The following is a 26,819-nucleotide window of genomic DNA, read 5'->3' on the forward strand; positions in this document are numbered from 1 at the left end:
TAATTTGCATAAAACCTGTTTATTCAATGATGCCTCCACCCCAGCATACATATTTAAATACTTCCTCATGGAGCATTTGTTTGTGGACATTGACAGCTTTGTGTGTTAGAGGTACAGATTTGTTCAAGTTCATAAAACAACTATACATAACTTAGCATAAGATTGACATTTCAAATAAAGTGTGAGTTTCAATGGTTGGAATCCTATTCCAGTTTTTGGAACCTTTTAAAGACGGCTCGTAAGTTTGCATCTAATAGTTCTGCTTTCTGCATCAACCAGAAGGGTTCTGGTACCATAAATATAATTATTGCTTAGCAACTAACTACCATACAACCAATTAAGAAAAACTTTGTATAAAAATGCAGAACACTGAACTACAACCTGCATGCCGTGGAAGCACTGGTCTACCGGTAATACAAAATATACAAAAAGAAATGTGCTGGAAAAAACTAGCATGTTTCATACAGACTGATAAATATATTAAAAGTATTGATGTCGCCAGACATTTAGGTGTACCTCAATCTAAATGTGTTTACGTCACTGTAACCTAACCCACCCTCTTCAAAAACTCCCTCCCCACTAAGTACACAAACTACCCCCTCCCTTTCAGAAAACAAAAAAAATGTGATGACACATTCTGTTGCTAAGGCAATTTTTACATTTAAAAAACGATCTATTAAGAAACCAAGGTGTTGTTAGCATTTTCCCTTTTCTTTGAGCTGGATCATGTCTCCATCAATGTTTGAGCCAGGGGTGGGCTGCGATGGAAGCTTTGCTGCGGTCGCCATAGTCGTAGAGCAGCTCCTCGCCCTCATCGACATCTCGCGATGCCACTAGGATGAGGTGAGGCATCCCGTTGATGTCATGGAGTTTGGTTTGACAGTTGCCGTTCTTACTGTGGTTGATCAGACGGCCCATGCGACCCGTTTCTTTCGTGGCGTCCACACTAGAGGGAGAAGCAGTTGAGAAAAAACCCCCACTGATATTAGGTTAATCTAACAAAGTTAGTTATGGTTGAAAAGTTATTACATGATGAAACTAAAACAAATACTGCATTAGTGAGCAGCCAACAGTGAGAATGCTGAAATAGTTTTGCGGCTATACCAGAGATGCCACACACATAAAAGAGAGAATGGTTTGACATACCAGTATGTTTTGCAGAGATACTGAAAGTAGTACATGTAGCAGCCGGTGGCAGGGTTAAGAGCGTACTCGGCCTCCCTTGTTTTGGCGTCAGTGATCTGCAGCAGGTCGCCATGGTACTCCACTACATACTGGCCCTTATCAAAACACTGGGTGGCAAACACTCCTCGACCCTTCCCCTCTATATGCTGCACCTGTACCATTTGGGGAATAAATATACAGTGCATTCAGAAAGTATTCAGACCCCTTGACTTTTTCCACATTTTGTTACGTTAGACGTATTCTAAAATGGATTTAATTGTTCCCCCCCCAATCTACACACAATATCCCATAATGACAAAGCAAAAACGGGTTTTAAAATTTTGGCAAATTTATAAAAATCACCACATTTACATAGGTATTCATACCCTTTGCGCAGTACTTTGTTGAAGCACCTTCGGCAGAAATTACAGCCTAGAGTCTTCTTGGGTATGACGCTACAAGCTTGGCACACCTGTATTTGGGGAGTTTCTCCCATTCTTCTCCGCAGATCCTCTTAAGCTCTGTCAGGTTGGATGGGGAGTGTCGCTGCACAGCTATTTTCAGATCTCTCCAGAGATGTTTCGATCGGGTTCAAGTCTCAGTTCTGGCTGGACAACTCAAGGACATTCAGAGACCACTCCTGCATTGTCTTTGCTGTGCTTAGGGTCGTTGTCCTGCTGGAAGGTGAACCTTCGCCCCAGTCTGAGGTCCTGAGCGCTCTGGAGCAGGTTTTCATCAAGGATCTCTTTGTACTTTGTTCCGTTGATCATTCCCTCAATCCTGACTAGTCTCCCAGTTCCTGCCACTGAAAAACCTCCCCACAGCATGATGCTGCCACCACGCTTCACCGTAGGGATGGTGCCAGCTTTCCTCCAGACGTGACATTTGGCATTCAGACCAAACAGCTCAATCTTGGTTTCGTCAGACCAGAGAATCTTGTTTCTCATGGTCTGAGAGTTCTTTACCCAAGCAGGCTGTCATGTGACTTTTACTAAGGAGTGGCTTCCGTCTGGCCACTCTACTATAAAGGCCTGATTGGTGGAGTGCTGCAGAGATGGTTGTCCTTCTGGAAGGTTCTCCCATCTCCACAGAGGAACTCTTGAGCTCTGTCAGAGTGCCCATCAAGTTCTTGATCACCTCCCTGACCAAGGCCCTTCTCCCCCAATTGCAGACATTTTCTGGTACCCTTCCCCAGATCTGTGCCTCAACACAATCTTGTCTCGGAGCTCTATGGACAATTCCTTCGACCTCATGGCTTGGCTTTTGCTCTGACATGCACTGTCAACTGTGGGACCTTAGAGACAGGTGTGTGCCTTTTTTAATCATGTCCAATCAATTGAATTTACCACAGGTGGACTGTGGTAAATCAAGTTGTAGAAATATCAAGGATGATCAATGGAAACAGGATGCACTTGAGCTCAATTTAGAGTCTCATAGCAAAGGGTCTGAATACATCTGCAATTTAATACAAAAAAAACTTTTCGCTTTGTCATTATGTGAAGATTGAGGCAAAACAATGATTTAATCCATTTTAGAACAAGGCTGTAACGTAACAAACATTTGGAAAAGATGAAGGGGTCTGAATATTTTCCAAATGCACTGTATTTTCACTCATGGAATACAATATAGTCTATTGAAATAATAAAATGAACTTAGTATCACACGCTATTTTCCTCTGAAAACTGTGTGAGATGCATTTCATGATATGTCAGTATGAACATAGCAACAAGGTTTTCAAATACAGGGCCTCCCAGTCAGATTGGCTAAGCGCTGTGATCAATGAGTGTACCTCCATTCCTTCCTCGATCCCATTTATGATCAGATCATCGATGTGTTTCTTTTGTTCACACTGTAAGAGAATCCAAGCATAGAGGACATTTAATAAGAAATGTAAAATTTGGCTCCACATATTTGAAGGAACAAGTCCTTATCCACAGTTGCTAATGGCATTATAGCTAATCTCACATGTTATGAACCTTTGTCCTTTCTAAATAAAAAGTTACACTGCAAAGTTACTAGTGCTGAGCGATTAGTGCTTGGAGGTTGGTTCAGTTTCGGTTATAAAAAAAGATCACCGTTTTTGATTTCCGTTCGATAATATTTTTGAAAACCTTAAATGCATTATGAAATGACATTAAAATGATTTGAGCTTTTTAAATGGAAATTCTAAAGCCAAAAATGATGAACACTGTCAGGTCCACATTGGGTAAGTTACTTCCTCTTTTTCTATTGATATGAAATATTTCAGTCATGTATACGACTTAGTACTTATTTGATGACCATTATTTTTCATTCCTTAAAGTCATCATCTCATCTAAGCTCTGCTCAGGCAATAGCAGTCAGCCAGAGAACCAGTTAACAGTATCTCTGTGCTCCCCATACTATATTGGGGCAATTCCGCCAGTTTTTCACTTAAAATGTATGGCCAAACTAAAACCATTGATTTAAAAAGTTTAACAAAATCATACAACTCTATGCACAAGGACTACTTTTAACAATTTACACTGAACATTTTACAAAAACACATTTACTAGAAGAACTGTGCAGATGCAAAGTTTACCTAAATTCTGTTACCAATCTCTCCCTCAGTTTAAAACAATTAAATATCTGCTCCAAATTAAGATTCAAAGATGTCTGCCGAAATAATTGGGTGTCCGCTATGACATGACGCCTCAACTTTGAAAAACATATATTTTGGTTATTTAACTGCATTAAGTGAAGTGGATTTACACCCGGTAACAGAATTGCATCATAGGTCCCTGATCTGTACTACACAGAAATGCATAAATCACCAAACAAGACCAATTTTGGTTGGTCCAGACCAAATCTGAACCAATCATAGACGTCCATGTTTCACAAGTTTGGACAACAAAGTACAACATAGTAGAGCTCAGTACAGTTCAGTAAATTAGAGTATAGTTCAGTATAATGTACTCAACTCATGTGCACTGTACTCTACTTTTCTGAATACTGAACTACACTACTTTACTGTACTAGAGCTGGGCCATATGGACAAAAATCCATAAATTGAAGAGAAAAAAAATGTGCAATGATAAGTTGATAACTTCCGATAAATATTTTTTCCGGGGAGGTGCTAGAGCTGGGGGATATGGACAAAGGCAGTGATAAATGTAACTATTTTGCTCGATAACAACAAATACGACAATATATATATATATTTTAAATGGACAGCTACTTTACATTAGTGGCAGGGCCCTAGACAAATACTTCCAGTGCCAAGTAAGACAGATGGTAGCCTACGATAAAAAAAAATATATATACACACACAGGAAATGCATGATTGTATTTTGATGTGTAACCTATCCAAACACGATCAGATTTATTTTGGGCTCTTAAGAAAATTTGTGCATATTGGCATTTAGGCTTATTGCATTTTGGCATTTATTTACCACTTGAGGAAGTGGGAACTCAAAACACTTAGCTAGATTGCTAACTCTGAATATGATATTGTTGATAGATAGCCAGTAAATATAATCTAACATCGTACAAAAACGGTCCGGTGCTAGGCCACTAGATGTAAGCCTATTAAGTGAAAATGGCACGCTCCACTCGGCTCCGTAGGCGCTTCAAAACCATACTACATAGCCGACTCCAGTTGTAAAGTGGTGCCATGAACTCAATATTAAGTGGTGAGAAATACGTTATATACAGTGGGGCAAAAAAGTATTTAGTCAGCCACCAATTGTGCAAGTTCTCCCACTTAAAAAGATGAGAGGCCTGTAATTTTCATCATAGGTACACTTCAACTATGACAGACAAAATGAGGAAAAAAAATATCCAGAAAATCACATTGTAGGATTTTTTATTAAATTTATTTGCAAATTATGGTCGAAAATAAGTATTTGGTCAATAACAAAAGTTTCTCAATACTTTGTTATATACCCTTTGTTGGCAATGACAGAGGTCAAACGTTTTCTGTAAGTCTTCACAAATTTTTCACACACTGTTGCTGTTATTTTGGCCCATTCCTCCATGCAGATCTCCTCTAGAGCAGTGATGTTTTGGGGCTGTTACTGGGCAACACGGACTTTCAACTCCCTCCAAATATTTTCTATGGGGTTGAGATCTGGAGACTGGCTAGGCCACTCCAGGACCTTGAAATGCTTCTTACGAAGCCACTCCGTTGCCCGGGCGGTGTGTTTGGGATCATTGTCATGCTGAAAGACCCAGCCACGTTTCATCTTCAATGCCCTTGCTGATGGAAAGAGGTTTTCACTCAAAATCTCACGATACATGGCCCCATTCATTCTGTCCTTTACACGGATCAGTCGTCCTGGTCCCTTTGCAGAAAAACAGCCCCAAAGCATGATGTTTCCACCCCCATGCTTCACAGTAGGTATGGTGTTCTTTGGATGCAACTCAGCATTCTTTGTCCTCCAAACACGACGAGTTGAGTTTTTACCAAAAAGTTATATTTTGGTTTCATCTGACCATATGACATTCTCCCAATCTTCTTCTGGATCATCCAAATGCTCTCTAGCAAACTTCAGACGGGCCTGGACATGTACTGGCTTAAGCAGGAGGACACGTCTGGCACTGCAGGATTTGAGTCCCTGGCGGCGTAGTGTGTTACTGATGGTAGGCTTTGTTACTTTGGTCCCAGCTCTCTGCAGGTCATTCACTAGGTCCCCCCGTGTGGTTCTGGGATTTTTGCTCACCGTTCTTGTGATCATTTTGACCCCACGGGGTGAGATCTTGCGTGGAGCCCCAGATCGAGGGAGATTATCAGTGGTCTTGTATGTCTTCCATTTCCTAATAATTGCTCCCACAGTTGATTTCTTCAAACCAAGCTGCTTAGCTATTGCAGATTCAGTCTTCCCAGCCTGGTGCAGGTCTACAATTTTGTTTCTGGTGTCCTTTGACAGCTCTTTGGTCTTGGCCATAGTGGAGTTTGGAGTGTGACTGTTTGAGGTTGTGGACAGGTGTCTTTTATACTGATAACAAGTTCAAACAGGTGCCATTAATACAGGTAACGAGTGGAGGACAGAGGAGCCTCTTAAAGAAGAAGTTACAGGTCTGTGAGAGCCAGAAATCTTGCTTGTTTGTAGGTGACCAAATACTTGTTTTCCACCATAATTTGCAAATAAATTAATTAAAAATCCTACAATGTGATTTTCTGGATTTTTTTTCTCATTTTGTCTGTCATGGTTGAAGTGCACCTATGATGAAAATTACAGGCCTCTCTCATCTTTTTAAGTGGGAGAACTTGCACAATTGGTGACTGACTAAATACTTTTTTGCCCCACTGTACACACACACTCACAGAAAGCTGTGACTCTCCTCTGTGTAACTAGAACAGTAGTTGCTTTGAAACTGTCTTTTCGTCGCAATAGTATTTTAAGCAACGGTGCTTCTCAGAACGCATCGCTCCCTCTTCCGTGTGCAGTGGGAAGAGGGATTGAGTCAGTAGCCAACAGCAAAACAGGGACAGGCAGACACTTACATAGCAGGAATCAACGTAAGGCATAGGCCATAAATGTTGACCAAATAATGGTTTTAGGACAAATCTACAGGAACGTTGTGTAGCAAAATCACTAACGTAAGCAAAATGCTTCAGTAAGAGGAAGGCAATGTCAGTGTCTGTCATTTCTGGTTTATCGTCCCAGCTCTATATTAGAACTTGTCAGAAATGTCCAGATCAACTAGAACATGTCAGCTAATGTTTTTATTATTATATATATATATTTTTTTATTATTAAGGTTTTTTTAGCCCATAGATAGTTGTAATTTGTCACTCAAATATCACATTAATACACATTAGACATGGAAAATTTTACAGAATTGCAGGAAATAAGCTTCAAAACTTGCAAAATTCTCTCCACCAACAAAAAGGGTGTGAATAGTTTGTCATGAACAGTGCTTGAGCCCATATAAATATATATGGCGCGTGCATGGGAGCGTGGGATAATGCAGGAAGCAGGCCCCCCGAGTGAAAAGGTTTGGGAACCCCTGCTCTACTGTACTGGCCAAACTTGTGAAACAGACCTCTACGATTGGTTCAGATTTGGTCCAGCTTTATTGCAAACAAAAAATGTTCAGCAATTTTGGCAAAGTCACTCACTACCCAAACGCAACTGGTTTCAAGTGGCACCATCTAGTGCAGGGTTTCCCAAATTCGGTCGTGGTCCCCCCCCCAGGTGCACGTTTTGGCTTTTGCCCTAGCACTACACAGCTGAATCAAACAATCAAAGCTTGATGAGTTGGTTATTTAAACCAGCTGTGTAGCGCTAGGGCAAAAACCAAAACGTGCACCCAGGGGGGGCCCCAGGACCGAGTTTGGGAAACCCTGATCTACTGGATGAACTGGGAATCAGACAAAGGATATACACTGGGTAAACCAAACATTAGGAACACCTTCCTAATATGGAGTTGCACCCATTCCACACATGGCCCTCATTTCACACTAGGTCTGTTAATCTTTCAATAATCTGCACAGTACACTGCTTAATCTTTGGTATATAACAGCATGGAAGTGGTCAATGCTTTAATATTACAAGGTAATAAATGCACTTTGCTCTCACCTTCAACTCTGCTTTGCTTTTCCTGGAGCTTCTCCTTATGGGATAGTAGTCTGTTACTTTGCGGTTTTGGGAATTCCTGCTCTCTGCTCTGTTAAGGAAATGTATGAACTAGCATTAGCAAACACCACCATTTTTTTTTTACATATACGGGCACATATGAACCGTGTTCTTATCAAAGTGAACAAACAAGCACAAAGTGTCCAACAGAAACAGACATTGCAGCCCTTTGTGGTACATCAATTATATCTGTCCCCGACCTACAGTGGTCTGTTCTTTAGAAGTTATGACATTTTAAAAACCTGTATTTTATATATGTCGGCTACTGAGCTTGTTTGATGCTTTAAGCACACAGATTACATAATGAAGACAAACAAATGACTCAAGAGGGATCCAGAAACCAAGACCGCTTAACCAGGAGGAGAAACATTTAAATAAAAAATCCTGACCCTCTTCCTCCCCGCTGCTGCTGGCCTTGGCAGATTTGGCTGTTACGCTCCTGAATTTGCCGGTAGGTAATAGGCTACACCAGGGGTCGGCAACCTTTTCCATTTGGAGTGCCAATTTATCTTACTATTTCTACCAATCTGCGTGCCAGTTATGATTTTCATATGCACATTTGTGGAACAATTTCATTTATAATTAAGTCATATTTCAAAATCCTAAAAGTAACTTGTATTGCCATTTTTGTAAAAACAACCTACATAAAGCCAACAAATAAAAACCATTGCATCCTGTAGGTAGAAAATAACATTATCAAAATAAATATCCTATATATATCGCATTGGCTACACATGGCCTGTCTGCAAGGAACTTTAAAACATTGTATTAACTAAACTCAGCAAAAAAAGAAAAAAAACAGACCTTTTTCAGGACCCTGTCTTTTAAAGAGATTTGGATTTACGTCACAGATCTTCATTGTAAAGGGTTTAAACACTGTTTCCCCATGCTTGTTCAATGAACATGCACCTGTGGAGCCATCGTTAAGACACTAACAGCTTACAGACTGTAGGCATTTAAGGTCAGTGTTACGAAAACTTAGGACACTAAAGAGGCCTTTCTACAGACTCTGAAAAACACCAAAAGAAAGATGCCCAGGCTCCCTGCTCATCTGCGTGAACGTGCCTTAGGCATGCTGCAAGGAGGCATGAGGACTGCAGATGTGGCCAGGGCAATAAATTTCAATGTCCGTACTGCGAGACGCCCAAGACAGCGCTACAGGGAGACAGGACGGACAGCTGATCGTCCTCGCAGTGGCAGACCACGTGTAACAACACCTGCACAGGATCAGTAGATATGAACATCATACCTGCGGGACAGTTACAGGATGGCAACAACAACTGCACGAGTTACACCAGGAACGCACAATCCCTCCACCAGTGCTCAGACTGTCCGCAATAGGCTGAGAGAGGCTGGACTGAGAGCTTGTAGGCCTGTTGTAAGGCAGGTCCTCAGCAGATAAGCTCCACATTGGTGGTGAGTTAAGAATCATAAATACTAATCAGATCCCCAAATGGGCACATTTATAGGCCTACATTTACACGCAGGCCAGGCAGCCTAGGCCTACTGCTATGCATAATCTGGTGCGCGTCCTTACTCAACATTTACCGGAGTGCTACAAATAAAATACATTGAATGAATTGAGAACTCGTAAATGGAATGAAATAAACCAAAACTTGTTCCTCATAAGTGTAGCTAGCTAAGTTGTGCGTTCCACAAACTCCGACAATGAGAATGGTAAGACTAATCATAATATATTGAATGCATTAACATAACCAAACATTGTATTTGACAAATTATGGGAAGTAACAGAAAATGTACTACTGGTGTGCCATCCCCGCTGCATCCACGATGGATAAGTCCACTGATAAAGGTGTGAATCAGACTGGTGTCTCGTGTGCCATAAACATATATCTCAGTGCATTCGGAAAGTATTCAGACCCCTTGACTATTTCCACATTTTGTTACATTATAGCCTTATTCTAAAAAAAATAAAAAATAAAGTATTTATATTTTTTTTACAAACATCCTCAGTGATCTACACAATAATAACAAAGCAAAAACAGGTTTTTAGAAATGTTTACATAAATATTCAGACTCTTTGCTATGAGACTCGAAATTGAGCTCAAGTGCATCCTGTTTCCATTGATCATCCTTGAGATGTTTCTACAACTTGAATGCAGGCCACCTGTGGTAAATATAATTGATAGGACATGATTTGGAAAAGGCACACATCTGTCTATATAAGATCCCACAGTAGACAGTGCATGTCAGAGCAAAAAACAAGCCATGAGGTCAAAAGAATTGTCCGTATAGCTCAGAGACAGAATTGTATTGAGGCACAGATCTGGGGAAGGGTACCAAAACATTTCTGCAGCATTGAGGTCCCCAAGAACAGTTTGGCCGCCCAGCCAAACTGAGCAATGCGGAGAGAAGGGTCTTGGTTAGGGAGGTGACCAAGAACCCGATGGTCACTGACAGAGCTCCAGAGTTCCTCTGTTGAGATGGGAGAACCTTCCAGAAGGATAACAACCTACAATCTCTGCAGCACTCCACCAATCAGGCCTTTATGGTAGAGTGGCCAGACGGAAGCCACTCCTCAGTAAAAATGCACATGACAACCCACTTGGAGTTTGCCAAAAGGCACCTAAACACTCTCAGACCATGAGATACAAGATGATCTTGTCTGATGAAACCAAGGTTGAACTCTTTGGCCAGAATGCGAAGCGTCACGTATGGAGGAAACCTGACACCATCCCTAAAGTGAAGCATGGTGGTGGCAGAATCATGCTGTGGGGATGTTTCTCAAAGATGAATGGAGCAAAGATCAGAGAGATCCTTCATGGAAACCTGCTCCAGAGCGCTCAGGACCTCAGACTGGTGCAGATTCACCTTCCAACAGGACAATGACCCTAAGCACACAGCTAAGACAACGCAGGAGTGTCTTCGGGACAAGTCTCTGAATGTCCTTGAGATGGCCCAGCCAGAGCCCGGACTTGAGCCGGATCGAACATCTTTGGAGACCTGAAAATAGCTGTACAGCAACACTCCCCATCCAACCTGACAGAGGTTGAGAGGATCTGCAGAGAGGAATGAGAGAAACTCCAAATACAGGTGTGGCAAGGTTGTAGCGTCATACCCAAGAAGTCTCGAGGCTGTAATCACTGCCAAAGGTGCTTCAACAAAGTACTGAGTAAAGGGTCAGAATACTAATGTAAAAATATATATTTAAAAAAATGTATTTATAAATTAGCATAAATTGTCATTATGGGGTATTGCGAGTAGATTGAGGGGGGGGGGGGGGGGGAGAGACAATTTAAGACATTTTAGAATAAGGCTGTAACCTAACAAAATGTGACTGCTTTACAAAACAAAACAAAAATCTTAGGTTGTTGGTCGACCATCGACCAAACAGGGTCAGCTCTAATTATTAAATACACGTATGTGGACACCAATCTTGACAAACCATTTCTGTATGGAACTGGCTCTGTTCCCAGGGGCATTGTCATGCTGAAACAGGTAAGGGCCTTCCCCAAACTGTTGCCACAAAGTTGGAAGCACAGACTCGCCTAGAATGTCATTGTTTGCTGTAGTGTTTAGATTTCCCTTCGCTGGAACTAAGGGGCCTAGCCCGACCATGAAAAACAGATGATTTTTATGCGCTACGCCCTTCAGCACTTGACGGTCCTGCTCTGTGAGCTTGTGTGACCTACCACTTTGTGACTGAGCAGGTGTTGCTCCTAGACATTTCCACTTCACAATAGTAGAACAGTTGACCGGGGCAGCTCTAGCGGGGCAGACATTTTACAAACTGACTTGTTGGAAAGGTGGCATCCTATGACAGTGCCACGTTGAAAGTCACTGAGCTCTTCAGTAAAGCATTCTACTACCAATGTTTGTCTATGGAGATTGCATGGCTGTGTGCTCAATTTTATACACCTGTCAGCAACGGGTGTGGCTGAAAGAGCCGAATCCACTAATCTGAAGGAGTGTCCACATGCTTGTGTGTGTGAGAGATTCCTAAAACCAAATCAAAACTGTGTAGAACTGATAATGGACCTACATTCATACAGTGACTATCCAGCTCGCTAGTAAATCACAGAAATTAAAGCTAGACAGTCAGGGAGCATAGAATGTATTTATTTTTTTAAATGATGGATAGAGGACAATTTTTTGCACATTTTGACAGTGAGGAAATATAATACATCTTCCGAGCAGCCCTCCGGACCTCGTTGAAGACCGAATGTGGCCCCTGGGGGAAAATGCGTTTGACACCCCTGTTTTAGACAGTAAGGCCTCTAGTCCATCGGTATCTGAATGCTACCCTGTTTCTCCTTCAGTAAATCTCCAACTGTTGCCAACAGTGCCATATATTCATGGCTGCCAAGGGAAGCCAGGCTCCCCCCCAAAAAAGATTCAATAAAATATTTTGTGTTTCATATTTTCCTTCAATTCACAAGAGGCTGAATGCATCTCACCAGAGAAAGCATCCGAGCGAGCGAAACAGCACCCCTCTGTTTAGGCCATCTGATGCTTTCTGGTCAAAAAGAGTGACATTGTTGCCGCCAGTAGCGTTGAATGCAAAGAAAGCCAGCGAGCACTTGACATCCCTTGATAAAACAAAATGTAAAAGTATAAAATAATAGCCAATCAGTGCTGAACTAAACTGAGCGAGCTCAACTTTGAATAGTCCTGGCGCACCCAAAAAAATAAATTAAAAAAAATAAGTATCAAGGGAAGCCACTTTGGATTTGGCGTCACTCCTATCAAATTACATTGAGAGCATACGTCACTTACAGAAACAACTTGCGTTAATGCCTCTCGTTGTGTTGTCCTCCGGTGGCTAACTAGCAAAAATTGTCCCTTTCCTAAATTAGCCATGGATGGAGATAGGGATTTGGACTTGTGGCTCTACTTGACTCTACAATACTGGCCAATGATTATAATGGCGATTCTGATCAAACCATCAACTTATACCTTGTGCCCCTGGCTAGGGCTGTTGCGGTGACCGTATTACTGCCACACCAGAGGTCACGAGTCATGAAGGCAGTCAAATCCCACATAACTGTTTAGTCACAGTAGGCTTCTCCAAGCTCTGATGGCCATTAGTAGCCTACAAACTTGCTAACTGTCTGGTACTGAGCACTCCATTGTCTCGCTAATCACTCTGACAATGCAAATGTATTTAAAAATCTAATCAAACACTTCATGAGAGCCCATGAGCTCATGTTGCGCAACATTTCTATATACTATGCAATTGCGGGAGAAAACTGAGTGATGGCCACTAATAAAAAGACGAGGATCCCATCAGCTTTCTATAGGCTAGGTCTACTATATTTATTTTTCAACTTCACTAATATTAAGCACATTGCTTATATTTACAACAGGAGTATAGCCTACCTGGCTGGCATGAAAATAAAACACGGGGAAAAGCATCCTCCATTCGCTATTTAAGTGCATAGATTACATGTATTCTTTCCCACTGCCCTTGTTTTGATACAGGTGCATGATAATGGTCCACTTTAAATCAAAACAATGTCACACATATTATTTAGTATATGTAAAGACAAGATTAAATCAAGAATAGTCTGATGGGTGACAATATTATCCTATCACTTGTAAACTATATATTATCACTTGTGAATAATACCCAGCATAAGAAACAATGCCTTTTTTGAATCATAGACACACACCTCAGGTAGCCTAGCCCATAGGCCTATATGTTTTAGTAAGGTTTGTATCACAACTAAAGTGGACAAATAACTTCTTAAAATTAAGTACATTAATCCGCTTTACAAGGGGTGTAGAGCGCATTAGTTTCAAGTTTGGGGAAGATAATATTCACCATAAAAATGCACCTTTATAATAAAAGCATTACATGCATAATTGCATTTGCGGTCACTTTTGTTAATGGTGTATTCCGCTAATGGAACATTTGCACTTATAGCCTACTACCATGTGCGCATTGCTGGGCTTATAATGTGAAGAAATAGCCTAATAGTTTATCAACATTTTAAGGTAAACGTTCTGATCTGTTGCGACAGCCACATTGCATTAAAAAAAAAGAAGTGTTTTTTGATGCTAGTGGTTGTATTAATGTGGGATCTATAGCATCCCACAACTGTCCCAGACTATGTTTGGAATATTTATTTCTCACACAGAAAAGGTCGACTTTTGTACTATGGGGGATAGTAGATTGACATAGGCTAGTGCTTTTGCTGTTCGTTAAGCCTACTCATCTTGTTGGCTGACTAAAAGCAAATGTGGACAGTTCTTCCAATATCTTCAATATGCACCTCGGAATTGGATAAGGACGCACGTAGTTGCGTCCCCGACGTGTCTGACTTGTAGCCTGTGAGAAAGACCCGATCACGTGACGGAGAGCCCTGTGAGTAAGAGGCGCTTCAGATTGCGCTGTACACTCAGGGAGAAGGGCACAACGCAGCACTCCGGGCCGCAAAAGGCATGGATTTTTTTAGGGTGCATTATGCCGCCGTGAAATTCATTATCAAGTGCTTGTCAAATTGTGAATGAGAGACTGATGGTGTGTACAGCCTGCGCAAAAAGCAAAGCAGAGCTCAAGCCTTTCAAGAGACTTTTTTCAAATCATCATTAGAGTCTCATCATGCAGCCTTACAGTGTATTAAAAATCAAAACATACAGCCCAACTTTTGTAAAACAACTAAAGTTACATTAATAACTCAAAATTAACCATATACGAGTAACTATTTATTTGTTAACTGCTCACAGAATAGCCGCAGAACTCCCTCAAATCGTTTGGAGAAAATTTTTATATTTTATTCAGCTTTGTTTAATTCATATTAGAAAATAATGCCACGGAATTTTATGTAAATCTTGTCTGCTAAATGAACTAGTGTAGCCCACAGCCATTTGGCATAGCCAGATCAGGACAACAAGAGTATGCTATTATTTTCTTCTGAAATAGACTACATTTTCTTCATATCATGCTTCTTTGGACCCGTCTAAAATAAATAATGTTTATTGTGATGTGTAGAATATATTACATGGATTTATTAGACTTTTAAAATGGCTTGTAGACTGTGTGAAAGCCAGGAGATGCTAATGTTGTGTTTATGTTAATTACCTGTCAATTACCGTGAGAACGACAGTTATTTGCTTGACAATCACCGGCTGATGAAATTTCGTGACCGCCACAGCCCTACCCCTGGCCTGAGAGGATAGAAGTTCAATATGTAGCTAGATGTAGAAGGCTAATGTTAACTAGCTAATGTTGCCCATGAAAGGAAGCTAGGCTAGCGAGCAAGCATTTTAGCCAGGTTACCTACGACAACAAAAAATTAAATTGTGTAATTGTATGACAAAGTGATAGACCGTTTCATCAACATGAACGAGGAGGATGGCATTGGCGTGAGTCAACGTTTTTTTCTATTTGCACAAGAAATCAGAAGCATGGACAGCCACATCATATAAAATTTTATGTTGATTAGACTAAATTGTTTTTGCTATCTTTTAGGCGTCACTGTATTGAACTAAGCATAGGTGATTTGATGTTGAAATGGTGCTGGAATAGTGGAGGCAGCTCCTGTTTTCTTTGCGACTTGCGGTAACTCTCCTTGGCTCTAAGTCAATAGCTGTTTAGTGGTCCGATAATGTCAGAAACATTAACTTGCTTGACCATGTAAACTGTTTGTTACATGCAATATGCTTTGTGAACTTCAGACAGAGGTTGCTCTCTGGTTTTGTGATGAAACAAAAGGGGAAAAAATTGGTGTCATATGAAGCTTTACCGCTTACTCTATAATGAGTAGTATTTTGATTTAAATAACAATTCGCACAAAAAGCCACCACTACCTCAAGTTCAGTTCACTCCTAATATGTGCACATGGGAGATGCACAAACTCTGCAGTTCACCAATCCCAATTATAATACACCCTTTTAACATAATTATTCACATGCTCCAGTTTAGTGCATGCATTTGACAGTCCCAAGCTATTGTGACAAGTGTTTTTTAGCTATGAAAAACACCCAACAAAATGTGATTTTATGTGACATCCAGTGAGAGCTTACATTCTTAGTGCTGACTTCTTCCCTTTGGCCTTGCGTCGGATGTCCCTCTGGTTGGCGAGGTGAGCAGCGGTGTTGTTGGCGAGTAGGGTGTGGGTGATGTTGTTACTGGGGGCAGGAGGGGAGGAGACATCAGCTGGGGAACGGAGGCAGGAGACTGGGGAGAAGTGGAGAAGCTGCTGGGAGGACTGATGCTGGTTCTCATCTGTCCTGCAGGGCCACTGGCTGTGGCTCTCTTCCATGTCTGCCAGCTTCAGGACGCATGCCGCCTCAGAGTTCAGTCTCCTGGCTGCTGGGTGGGGCAAGCAAAGAGGAAGTCAGATGAGGATATAACAGCGTTCATGTCAATGGCTTCATCTCGTTCATATTGCTTTTGTACATTTCATGTAAAATGGGCTATCAAAAACTGAGGAAACAAGAAGAAGAAGTAACTTTAGACTATTGAGATGCCACAGACTAAACCCACAACTCCTCCTTAGATGTGATGAGAATATGTTATTTTTGAATGAGAGGTGAAGTGATGGACCATGATGAAGCCAACCTCATCATGCAGCCATGTTTTAGGTTTCATGTAAACACACATTTCACTCAGTATTCACTAAGCCATATAATGTCTATACACATTGATCTAGGCCAGGAATGGGCAACTGGCGGCATGCAATGCCTAATCATGGTCAAATTACCACCCACAGGGCCCCATTGATTTTGTTAGTCACTCTGACTCAGATATCATATTAAAAACTGCAAACATTACTCTCCACACGATGGCAAAATGTGTAGACTTGCAGGAAAGAGGCAAATAGAAAGAACAGGACATGCACTGCTGTAGTTCAATGAATAGGCTACTATACACTACATACCATCCCCTTGCCTCGGTGTTTCATTCTGTATAGAGCAGCATCCAGCGTACTTTCCCTCCTGAATGAGTTTGATGGTCATCTCATCATGGACAGGTGATTTGGACTTGTTGTGGCCCAGGAGAGTGATGGAGTGGCTGTTTAGTACCATGTCCTGTCAAAGGAAGAGGTGGAAACCATCAATCATTTGTTGTTGCTGTGTGTGTGGAGACATCAACAACGTAAATAACATAACATTGAAATTAATTTTCCACAAGGAAATGTCGAGGACATTCGACCATAACAACTTGAGTAATGTCTGGCAGTCACCTGACCTGGTCTTATGAAAAAGAGGAGACCTGTGTCAATACACTAGCAGTGACGCCAGCCAGCAACATAATTTGGCTAACTATGACTAAACACACCCGCACAACATACGGGCCTCCTAGTTGTTAGCTCAATCGCTTCACTCATCACATTATTTGTGATAAACATGTTGTTTTCGAGAACATGCAAACGTGGCTGTATATTTGAGTTACAAATGCCTCGCCCACTAAAATCGACTAACTTTTTATTTCGACCGTTCGCTTATTCAACCGATAGGAGTAGCTAGCTGGAGTAGGGAGAATAACGAATAGTTAGCTAGCTAACCATGCTAGCTAACATCATGCAACAATGTTGGACATTGATCAAGTAACGTTAAACAAATACCTAACTAGCATAGAAATAACAGTCCACTCCCCTCTATTGTCCTAAATTAATGTAACCTATTTTTTTGTAAAATAACAAAGTACACATTTGACGAATTGTTACAGCCAACTTACCCCGTTCATTTCTGGATTGTTTTATTTTTTGTATTTATGCGAAAAAGGCTTCGGGTCCACTCTTCTGTTGCAGTAAAACAATATCCAGAAGCCGTGTCTCCCCGTATATTCCCCAGCGTCATACAACAGTCATCCCACCTCTCCTCTGCCTTCGTACACTCTCATTCGTCTCCACAAAGGTCACTTTTGTATGTTTTCCTTTGAAATTCTTCAGCCCAGGCAGTTTCCACAGTTCCTCCCCTCCGCCATGTTTTAATGTAACTCATTCAAGGGAGGGAGCCATGTAACATTTAAAGGGACGGTAGTTCTAAAGGAGAGCCAGCAGGCGGCGCTGTCTAACATTGTTTTAGGGAGTTAATTAATCAACATGAATCATTATCATCATCCTCATTGAAGAATTACCTTGTGAAAATAAGTATTTTACAGAATCTGAGTAAACAACAAATTGAAAAACAGTCTAAACTCTCTCTCTGTACTTTGGTATTGGTGTGTCATGTTTTGTTTGTGGCTGTTTTATATTTTGTCAACAAACTTTTCACACTGCCTTTCTATTTAGACCTCTTGATTTTGCAAAAATGTATGTCTTCCTCATAGTTTCTCTGTATTATTTTTACAATATTTTTGACACTGCACGGTATAACATTGAATGATTGTGTAAAATGTTATTTTATTATACATCATATATATTTTCTGTTTATTATTGATGCTATTAAGAGCATGAAGTAATGCAGCTGGGGAGGTCACCATCTGAGTGGTCCTTCTCAAGGTTTCTACTTTCCAGGGAGATTTTCCTTGCCTCTGTACTGTTACTTGCTTTTTGGGTCTCTATGATCTAGACTGGGTTACGATTGATTGATTTATGCAATATATAAACATGCAGCACAAAGGATTAGACCTTAACGGCGTCATGATTTGAAATCATGAAATCATGACACACAGACCTCTGATAACGTAGCAAATGTTTTACCCTGACCTTACCAAAATGGGGGTTCCCAATGACCTATTTTGCATAATGAGGAAACGTCGACTGGACGTCACTTCCTTCAAAGACTCACGCGGTCACGTGACGAGGGTTTAGCACTCTGTTTCTGGAATCTGTAAGGTTTAAAATTATGCTTGAAATGCCAACATTCTTTTCTTTATCGATTGCTGATCGCCAACGGACGCCCCGCGACCACTTGGATATCATTTTTTATCGACGGAGTGCTAGGAATTCGCGCCTGAAAATTCCAGCTCTCGGGCTAAACGTCACGTGACCAATACGCGACTCTGGTCGTTTGGTAAAGATGGCGAAAGGTGGTTAGAAAACAGCGGAGCGAAGAGGGTAACAGCCCCTGTAACCGCCGCGATAAACTGAACACCCGTTGACTGCCAAGTGAGTGTTGTTGCCTGGCACAAATATTTGTAAATGGTTGGTGATTTCCCCAGGATCACGGTGAAGTGTTTATAGTGAGGCTGTGACATGTTGTTTTCGTGAAATTGTATTTTATTGTCCTCTTCCCATTGCAACTAACGCGGCAACGGCAACGTTAGCTGTTAGCTAACGGCGTGACAGAGCATAACACCAACACGGCTTAGTACGCTATTAGCTAACTAGCCAGATAACTTAAAGCTAACTACAGTAACGTTAGCTAAATACCTTTTGTACATTAACTTTTACTGTAGATATAATTACCTTACTATGGGTAATAATGTTAGTTAGGTAATGTGTTATTTGGGCTGTATTTTAGTACATTGTTTTCTTAGTGCAGTCAAATTCATAACGGGCAGTAGGGGTTAGCCAGTTGTAGTAACGTTATAATGTAGTAGCTAATGGCATAGCTACATAGTTAAGTTATCCAGCAAGCTAACTAGCTTAAATGCCAAGGTGAATGGGACTTGTTTACGCCGCTGTCCCGTGAATAGTAAGGTTGTTCTTCACACAAATAACAGTTGAATATCTATGTAAATTGATACCTTAGTTAGTAACTTGATTTATCAAATCAGTGGACAGCTCAGCCAAGTTAACGTTAGCTAGCTAATGGTCAGTTGAGTTTCAAGTAGCTAAGGTTAGCTAGCTAATATACTGCAGTGCTATTGACTTTAGAGGGTGTGTGGTTTTCTAGCTATGTATGTGTACAAGCCACATTAACCTTCTAAATGTCTTAGCCTGATCTAACTAGCAAGCATCTATAGAACATGTTAGATTTGACATTAGTTAGCTACTGTTAGCTAGTCTTGCGAACAACGACGTCACTCCAGGAAATTGAGACCACGGAGTAGGGAGCAAGTCAAATGCAAACACGTGCCAGAGTCCGGGTCACATTGTAACCAGACAAGTTCTCAATATCACACACCTTGTATTTAAGTGTGTAACTGCTGAATATTCTTGCGGTCTACCTTGACTGATTTGTTTTAAGAATTGGGACCCACTGTCGAACATTTCTTAACATCCTTGACGCTTCCTGACCGGTGCCACATGCCAGTCAACATTCTGTTGCTATCATCTGCTCTGGGTGGGAAGTTTTTTTTAAATTACTTACAGCAGCAGCAGCAACCAACATCATACTTTATTGGTGCTCAGCTGAGTGAAGATATCTGGTCTGATGGTTGGATGAACTGTTAGATTATCAAGGTAAACAGTCACTCAGTGGTCACATGTCTGCCACATGGTCTGCCATTTTTTTTATTTTATTCATTGTGTAGTTTTGAATTATCTTTGAGCTCTTATGCTTGTATTTGTTGGTGTGAAAGTGTGTGATGTATCAGGGTGTGTTAGACAGCTTACTGTTAAATAAAAGCTGTCAGACTGTACCACATAACAGACCAAGTAGTGTTGAAAAATACAGTTAACTACAGACACAAACAATTTTGGTTAGATCACTAACAGTGGATTGTGACGTGTTGCCAACAATTGTCTGTTTTCCTATTCGGCTCCTGCTGATGTCACTTGCCAATTTGTTTTGCAGATGATGGATCCTGGACAGGATTTGCTCTTGGCAGCCCTGAGCGAGAGCGGAATCTGCCCTAACGACCTGTTCGACTTTGACCCTCAGGATGCTGCTCTTCCCTCTCCCACCCCACAGGTAAGTGAAACTCAGGGAGGCATCTTCCCAATAGTCCAAAGTGGCTTCTAGCTCTTCTGCATCATTTGAGTTTAATGAATGGAAAAGCATTTAACTAATATAGTTCTCAGTAGTTTAGTGACCTCCCAGCATCTCAGTAGTGGCATTCTCTCCTCTGATAAGCATAAATACATAACTAAAGGACAGCCTGGGCAGGGCTCTACAGTGTGACCGTTTTACTTGTGTATACGCCTAAATAGTTGGCTGTGCCACCTGGAATTTTAAGTTAGGAGCACCTAGGGGAAAAAATTGCCCAGATCATTTTTGCAATGTACCGCAGCCCCTCACTGTACCGCAGCCCCTGAGTGCCATGGAGAATACACCGAGTGCCGATTCATGACTGTCACACTTGCGCCATTACTACAAAGAAAATGGCCTGTAGTCTCAAATATATTCCTTTGTGCGCCTTCATTTTTTCACCGCACACACGCTCCTTGTACAAAAAAAAAAGGGAGGTCAGCCTGTGTGCTGCTGCTTCAGATGTTTAGTGTTCTCTGGTGCTGATGTGAGTCTTGTTTCTCTCCTCCAGTCCATCTCCATCAGTGCCCTGGGTGTGGGCTCAGGGATGGAGGCAATGGCTCCACCCACACCTGCAGTCTCAATCAGGGTAGGAACTCTCTTCAACAAAATATGGGTTAAAGTGTGCTTTTACCAAGAAACCTAGTTAGTCAACCGTTTGAAAATGTTTTATCCTGTTTGTTTCCACTTAAAAATGACACAGAATATTTGTGCTGCGTCTACACATTTCATAAAAAACATATGCCTTGTGTTAAACTACTTTACCCAGTTGTATAATGAATTGGAATATCTAGCGTGTTGTACTGCAGTATAATTTCTGTGTGGTAACATCTCAACCTCTCCTCCCTGTTCCTCCTCACTGGTCCACCAGCACAAGCCTCAGCCCTCAACCACCACATTTGTCTTAAATCAACTGAATCAGTTGCCATCACTGGGAACAATTGTTGTGACCAAGCCCTCAACTGGAGGCACGGCCAGACACACCATCACAGTCACTAAGGTGGTCCATACAGCTCCCTCAGCCCTGCGGGGATCCTCTTCCACACTTACCTACTCCACTGCTCTCCCCTCCCCAGTCTCCACAGTGGTTCCTTCCAACAGAGAGCAGGTCAGTGGAGGAAACACTTTTACCCTGGGAGTGGCATTGGGAACAAAAATGCAGCTGAAAATATGAAATATTTTTATTTCCGTTCTGATTTTAGTAGGTGTCACGAGGGCAAAGATTCCTTTCAGTTCCTATGCTGCCATCTGCAAAATAGTAACAAAAAAAGAGGGAACTTGAGTTAGCGCCTTCCTTGTAATAACATGTATATTTCCTTCTGTGTCAGATCCAGCTAAAGGACCTGTTGAGGACCGGCAGCACCATGAAGAGCAGTAGTCTGGTGGAACTCATGAGGCTCAAGCCACCGCCAGACATCGCCCAGCCGGTCGCCACGGCAACAGCCACAGGCACCAGTGAGTCATTTACATTTACGTCATTTAGCAGACGCTCTTATCCAGAGCGACTTACAAGTACATACATTCATACTTTTCTTGTACTGTCATGGTACTCATAGAACCCTGTCTGGGTTACAATGACTCCAAAATAGGTTCTTTTCTTTTCCCAGTCGTCTTTTGGTGTCTGAGAGAACATGAACACTTGATGTCACTACCTTTTCTCTCACCTATTCTGTACCATTTTCTAATATCAGAGGTGACCCTGTGGAGGGAAAAACTGCTCATATTTACAGGTGCAAATCTTGGGTTAGAGGCCAGAGCCATATACACTGCTCAAAAAAATAAAGGGAACACTTAAACAACACAATGTAACTCCAAGTCAATCACACTTCTGTGAAATCAAACTGTCCACTTAGGAAGCAACACTGATTGACAATACATTTCACATGCTGTTGTGCAAATGGAATAGACAAAAGGTGGAAATTATAGGCAATTAGCAAGACACCCCCAATAAAGGAGTGATTCTGCAGGTGGTGACCACAGACCACTTCTCAGTTCCTATGCTTCCTGGCTGATGTTTTGGTCACTTTTGAATGCTGGCGGTGCTCTCACTCTAGTGGTAGCATGAGACGGAGTCTACAACCCACACAAGTGGCTCAGGTGTGCAGCTCATCCAGGATGGCACATCAATGCGAGCTGTGGCAAGAAGGTTTGCTGTGTCTGTCAGCGTAGTGTCCAGAGCATGGAGGCGCTACCAGGAGACAGGCCAGTACATCAGGAGACGTGGAGGAGGCCGTAGGAGGGCAACAACCCAGCAGCAGGACCGCTACCTCCGCCTTTGTGCAAGGAGGAGCAGGTGGAGCACTGCCAGAGCCCTGCAAAATGACCTCCAGCAGGCCACAAATGTGTCTGCATGTGTCTGTTTCTGACCGTTTGAGCAGACTCCATGAGGGTGGTATGAGGGCCCGACGTCCACAGGTGGGGGTTGTGCTTACAGCCCAACACCGTGCAGGACGTTTGGCATTTGCCAGAGAACACCAAGATTGGCAAATTCGCCACTGGCGCCCTGTGCTCTTCACAGATGAAAGCAGGTTCACACTGAGCACATGTGACAGACGTGACAGAGTCTGGGGAGACTCATGGTGTGGGGTGGCATTTCTTTGGGGGGCCGCACAGCCCTCCATGTACTCGCCAGAGGTAGCCTGACTGCCATTAGGTACCGAGATGAGATCCTCAGACCCCTTGTGAGACCATATGCTGGTGCGGTTGGCCCTGGGTTCTTCCTAATGCAAGACAATGCTAGACCTCATGTGGCTGGAGTGTGTCAGCAGTTCCTGCAAGAGGAAGGCATTGATGCTATGGACTGGCCCGCCCGTTCCCCAGACCTGAATCCAATTGAGCACATCTGGGACATCATGTCTCGCTCCATCCACCAACGCCACGTTGCACCACAGACTGTCCAGGAGTTGGCGGATGCTTTAGTCCAGATCTGGGAGGAGATCCCTCAGGAGACCATCCGCCACCTCATCAGGAGCATGCCCAGGCGTTGTAGGGAGGCACGTCATACAGGCACGTGGAGGCCACACACACTACTGAGCCTCATTTTGACTTGTTTTAAGGACATTACATCAAAGTTGGATCAGCCTGTAGTGTGGTTTTCCACTTTAATTTGGAGTGTGACTCCAAATCCAGACCTCCATGGGTTGATAAATTTGATTTCCATTGATCATTTTTGTGTGATTTTGTTGTCAGCACATTCAACTATGTAAAGAAAAAAGTATTTAATAAGAATATTTCATTCATTCAGATCTAGGATGTGTTATTTTAGTGTTCCCTTTATTTTTTTGAGCAGTGTATATGGAGAGTTAGGCCAGGTTTTAGAAGAGTCGCCATGTTAGCTCCCATATAGAACTTTATTCTTGAAATGTTGGCGACGTAACAATACGAGAGATGCTCCGACATTTCCCTGTGAAATGACCGGCTTTAAACAAAGCAAAACGGAGCAGTGAATTTCAGCCGTTTTTACTGATTAGCATTTGGGATAATGTGTGTCCAAGTCTTTACTGTATATTAGTGTCAGCTAACTGCATATCTGCTTTCACTGGACATTTTCATAGGTTTTAAAACTATATCAGATGCGAACAGCACTACTCATAAGCGTTAATTTTATTATTTTATTACTTAGCAATGGCTATGGATGGAAAAGTGGCACTCTCGGAACGTTCAACCGCATTGGCCGAAAGACATTTTCAGGCCATGTTATTTTGAGCCCCATGGTGCAATCCGTTCATGTCTTTCCTATCCGTATCGGTTTTTGTCAAGTTGTTGCTCTTTAAGTTTGGAAAGCGCTGATCAGGATATAACAGCCATTTCAAACCCCTTCCCTGTACAGATTGTTAACTTCACTCACAGGATCATTAATGTGTACCAAACATGTCCATGCTCAATCAGTGTTCAATGCTTTCATCCCTGCAGAAATTATACTGGTCTCGACAAAGATGATCAATAAACCAGGTATGGACAGGATCAAGATCAGGCATCGTTTGAGTCTAGTGTTACCGTGTAACAGCGTCAAAAAGGGTTGTTATAAACGGGTCCAGTTTCACACCTTCAAAGCACTTTCAACCACTTGATTTCAGTTGTATGTGGTTGGTTTAGACTTCTATAGTGTATGTGAAACTGAAAGCAGTCTGGTGTCTTTAGAAGTGACCTTGCGCAAGGGCTGTTCAGTTAAAGTGAATCATGCCTACGTGTCTGAAAGTTTTTGTTTCTAATGGACGTGGTTAGTAGACGTGTCTCTACTTCCACTAATGATTTCTGTATTCTTTCTGTACCTCTTCTCACAGCGGAACTGAACAACGGGATAAAGAAGGAGGTGTCAAGTAAAGATGTCGCTCGGATCTGGGTGAACGACGACATGAAAGGGCGGAGCTTCTCACCTACACTAGTGAGTGGTCTCGTCCAATCGCTGACTTAATCAAAAAGGAGAACGTCGTAGTAAAACCCATTCCCCCTGTTCAATGACAGACACTCTAGTAGTCTCAAGGAGTTTTCACACCCAGTTCTGAGCTATAGTTTGAATCAGAGTTCAATTATTTGTTACATTGTATTTTTTTCTCATTTGTTCGAGTTGGTTTCACATTGCCAAATGTCTAACGAGCTAAAATGCCTTAACAAAACCATGTGTTCATGCAAGTCATTTGTTTATTGGAGAAGAATGCTCGCTTTAAATCCGTCTATGATTGTCAATAGGTGTAACTTGCACGCGTCCCCAAACTTCATATTACTTTCGCTTTGGTCTTCCAACATGTGGGAGGAAACGGCGCTGTAACTGCGATACGCAGTAGCTTTCAGTAGCCTACATCCCCGGTATAAACCCCCGTCTCCCCGAGATGCCCTCAGAAATGCCCTGCTATTCACAGAATGTTTCAGAGATATCAAGTTATGGTACTGCGCGCGTTTCATCAAATGCTCGCAGTCAAACAACCAATAATACTCCTCTGTTTCTTTTCCTGTGTTTGGTCCGGACTGCGTTCTCACCTGCAGAGAACTGTACCATGGTACTAATGGAATCGGACCAAGACCATGCTTTTTGAGCGAACCACTGTGCTCTGTTTAGTTTGCTCACGGCCGCGGGTAGTGTTCATACCAGTCCAAACTAAGGTGGAAAAAGCACCGGAGTTTGGAAATAAAAAAGCTCCTAACCAATTTGGTGTGGAAGCCCCCTTATCGATAAACGGCAACAACACAATGATTCCCTAATAATTACTATTTTCTTTAGGATTCAACAAAGCCTTCTGAGATTTTAATTCAATATCCTGCTGAGTTTCTGTGAAATGCTTCAGACAGCTTAGTAACGAGTGATCATGTCTTTGTGTAGAAACTCCCAGGAATGGAGGAAGAGGCTGAGGAAGAGGAGGATGAAGAGTTGGGTCATGCTGAGACATACGCTGAGTACATGCCCATGAAATGTAAGCTTTACTGGCAGAGAACTCACAACTATTTAGTTTACTTTCACATTTACTGAAGCTGTTAAGCCTTGTTCACACTGGCAGTTTGAAGGGACTCAAACTTTTTGGGGGGCATATCCGTTTTTGAATCTGATATTTTTCCTGTAACCTGAACAGCCAAAAATCGCATTGAATCCGATATTTCAAGCCACCTTCGTAGGTGGTTTAAAATTGGAGACAAATCTGATTCCTGTCCATGGAACTTGTCTGAATGGTCAAATTTAATTTCCCCTCACGTGATTTTTTTGTCTGTTATTTGGCATATCTTGTTGTTTGGTAGCTACTCTGAGTGTTTGACAAGTATACGTGGTAGCTAATTAACTTAATTGTTTACCAGCAAATTAGTGAATGTGCTAGCAAACTAAACGTCTAGCTAGCTTAGGTGACTGCTGTGGCTAGCCAAAAATAATCTTGTTTATCCTTTGAGGCTGTAAGTGTTCTTACACTATGATGTCAAAGATTCAACGCAAATCAGAGACTTCCATCGTTGTCACCTTAGCTTGCTATACAACAACTTCTGATGGATTGAGGGAGCACGAGCACCACCAATCAGCCTACGCCTCTGCACACAGACCTGCCATTACCATGGAAACTAGCATAGCCAGGTCAAAAAATTACTACAGTCTGAGCAAGCACACATCCGATGTGGTCACTTGCTGTTTGGACAGTCAGTATTCCAAAATGGATTTAAAAAACAAACCTGATTTTGAGGTTTGAATCCTGAAGTGTGAACGAGGCTTAATACTTATCATAGTCAAATAATATTGACCGATGAAAGATGGGTGGAGCCCATGCAGAGGTACACACTAAGTGTTTGCTTTGAGGGAGCAGAGGGCTTAAT

The 26,819-nt window shown here is 42.0% G+C and overlaps 2 protein-coding genes across 6 annotated transcripts in view; one reads left to right on the top strand and one right to left on the bottom strand.

Moving 5' to 3' along the window:
- On the bottom strand, window positions 1–17,683 carry LOC120026139 (N-lysine methyltransferase KMT5A-A-like). Of its 2 annotated transcripts, none has more exons than XM_038970959.1 (7): window positions 17,410–17,683; window positions 16,610–16,760; window positions 15,753–16,038; window positions 7,707–7,794; window positions 2,954–3,013; window positions 1,147–1,337; window positions 1–946 (listed from the first exon to the last, which is right to left on the bottom strand). In XM_038970959.1, the coding sequence occupies exons 1-7, from the start codon at window positions 17,416–17,418 to the stop codon at window positions 736–738; spliced, it is 996 nt and encodes a 331-aa protein (XP_038826887.1). In that variant the 5' UTR covers window positions 17,419–17,683; the 3' UTR covers window positions 1–735. The 2 variants fall into 2 exon arrangements, with proteins under 2 accessions (XP_038826887.1, XP_038826886.1); XM_038970958.1 differs by having other exon boundaries at window positions 15,753–16,041.
- Window positions 17,684–18,478: 795 nt separating this feature from the next.
- LOC120025710 (protein strawberry notch homolog 1-like) overlaps window positions 18,479–26,819 on the top strand; it is a 28,563-nt gene continuing 20,222 nt past the window's right edge. For 3 of the 4 annotated variants that reach the window (XM_038970284.1, XM_038970286.1, XM_038970287.1), the window contains exons 1-7: window positions 18,479–18,784; window positions 20,358–20,474; window positions 21,043–21,120; window positions 21,403–21,639; window positions 21,860–21,986; window positions 24,815–24,915; window positions 25,849–25,939. In XM_038970284.1, the coding sequence (XP_038826212.1) occupies window positions 20,358–20,474; window positions 21,043–21,120; window positions 21,403–21,639; window positions 21,860–21,986; window positions 24,815–24,915; window positions 25,849–25,939 (751 nt within the window). In that variant the 5' untranslated portion in view covers window positions 18,479–18,784. Of the gene's footprint in view, window positions 18,785–19,874; window positions 20,024–20,357; window positions 20,475–21,042; window positions 21,121–21,402; window positions 21,640–21,859; window positions 21,987–24,814; window positions 24,916–25,848; window positions 25,940–26,819 lie in introns of all 4 variants that reach the window. The other variant, XM_038970285.1, reaches the window with a different exon arrangement.

The sequence above is a fragment of the Salvelinus namaycush genome, chromosome 31 (genome assembly GCF_016432855.1).
Source record: "Salvelinus namaycush isolate Seneca chromosome 31, SaNama_1.0, whole genome shotgun sequence".
NCBI classification, from domain to species: Eukaryota; Metazoa; Chordata; class Actinopteri; order Salmoniformes; family Salmonidae; genus Salvelinus; species Salvelinus namaycush.

Bases quoted from the DNA above. Each gene is read 5' to 3' on its own strand.
- LOC120026139 (XM_038970958.1), bottom strand. The intron at 3,014-7,706 runs GTGAGAGCAAAG...ATTCTCTTACAG, and splicing joins AAAGCAAAGCAGAGTTGAAG to TGTGAACAAAAGAAACACAT. The intron at 947-1,146 runs GTATGTCAAACC...TTCTCCCTCTAG, and splicing joins TATCTCTGCAAAACATACTG to TGTGGACGCCACGAAAGAAA.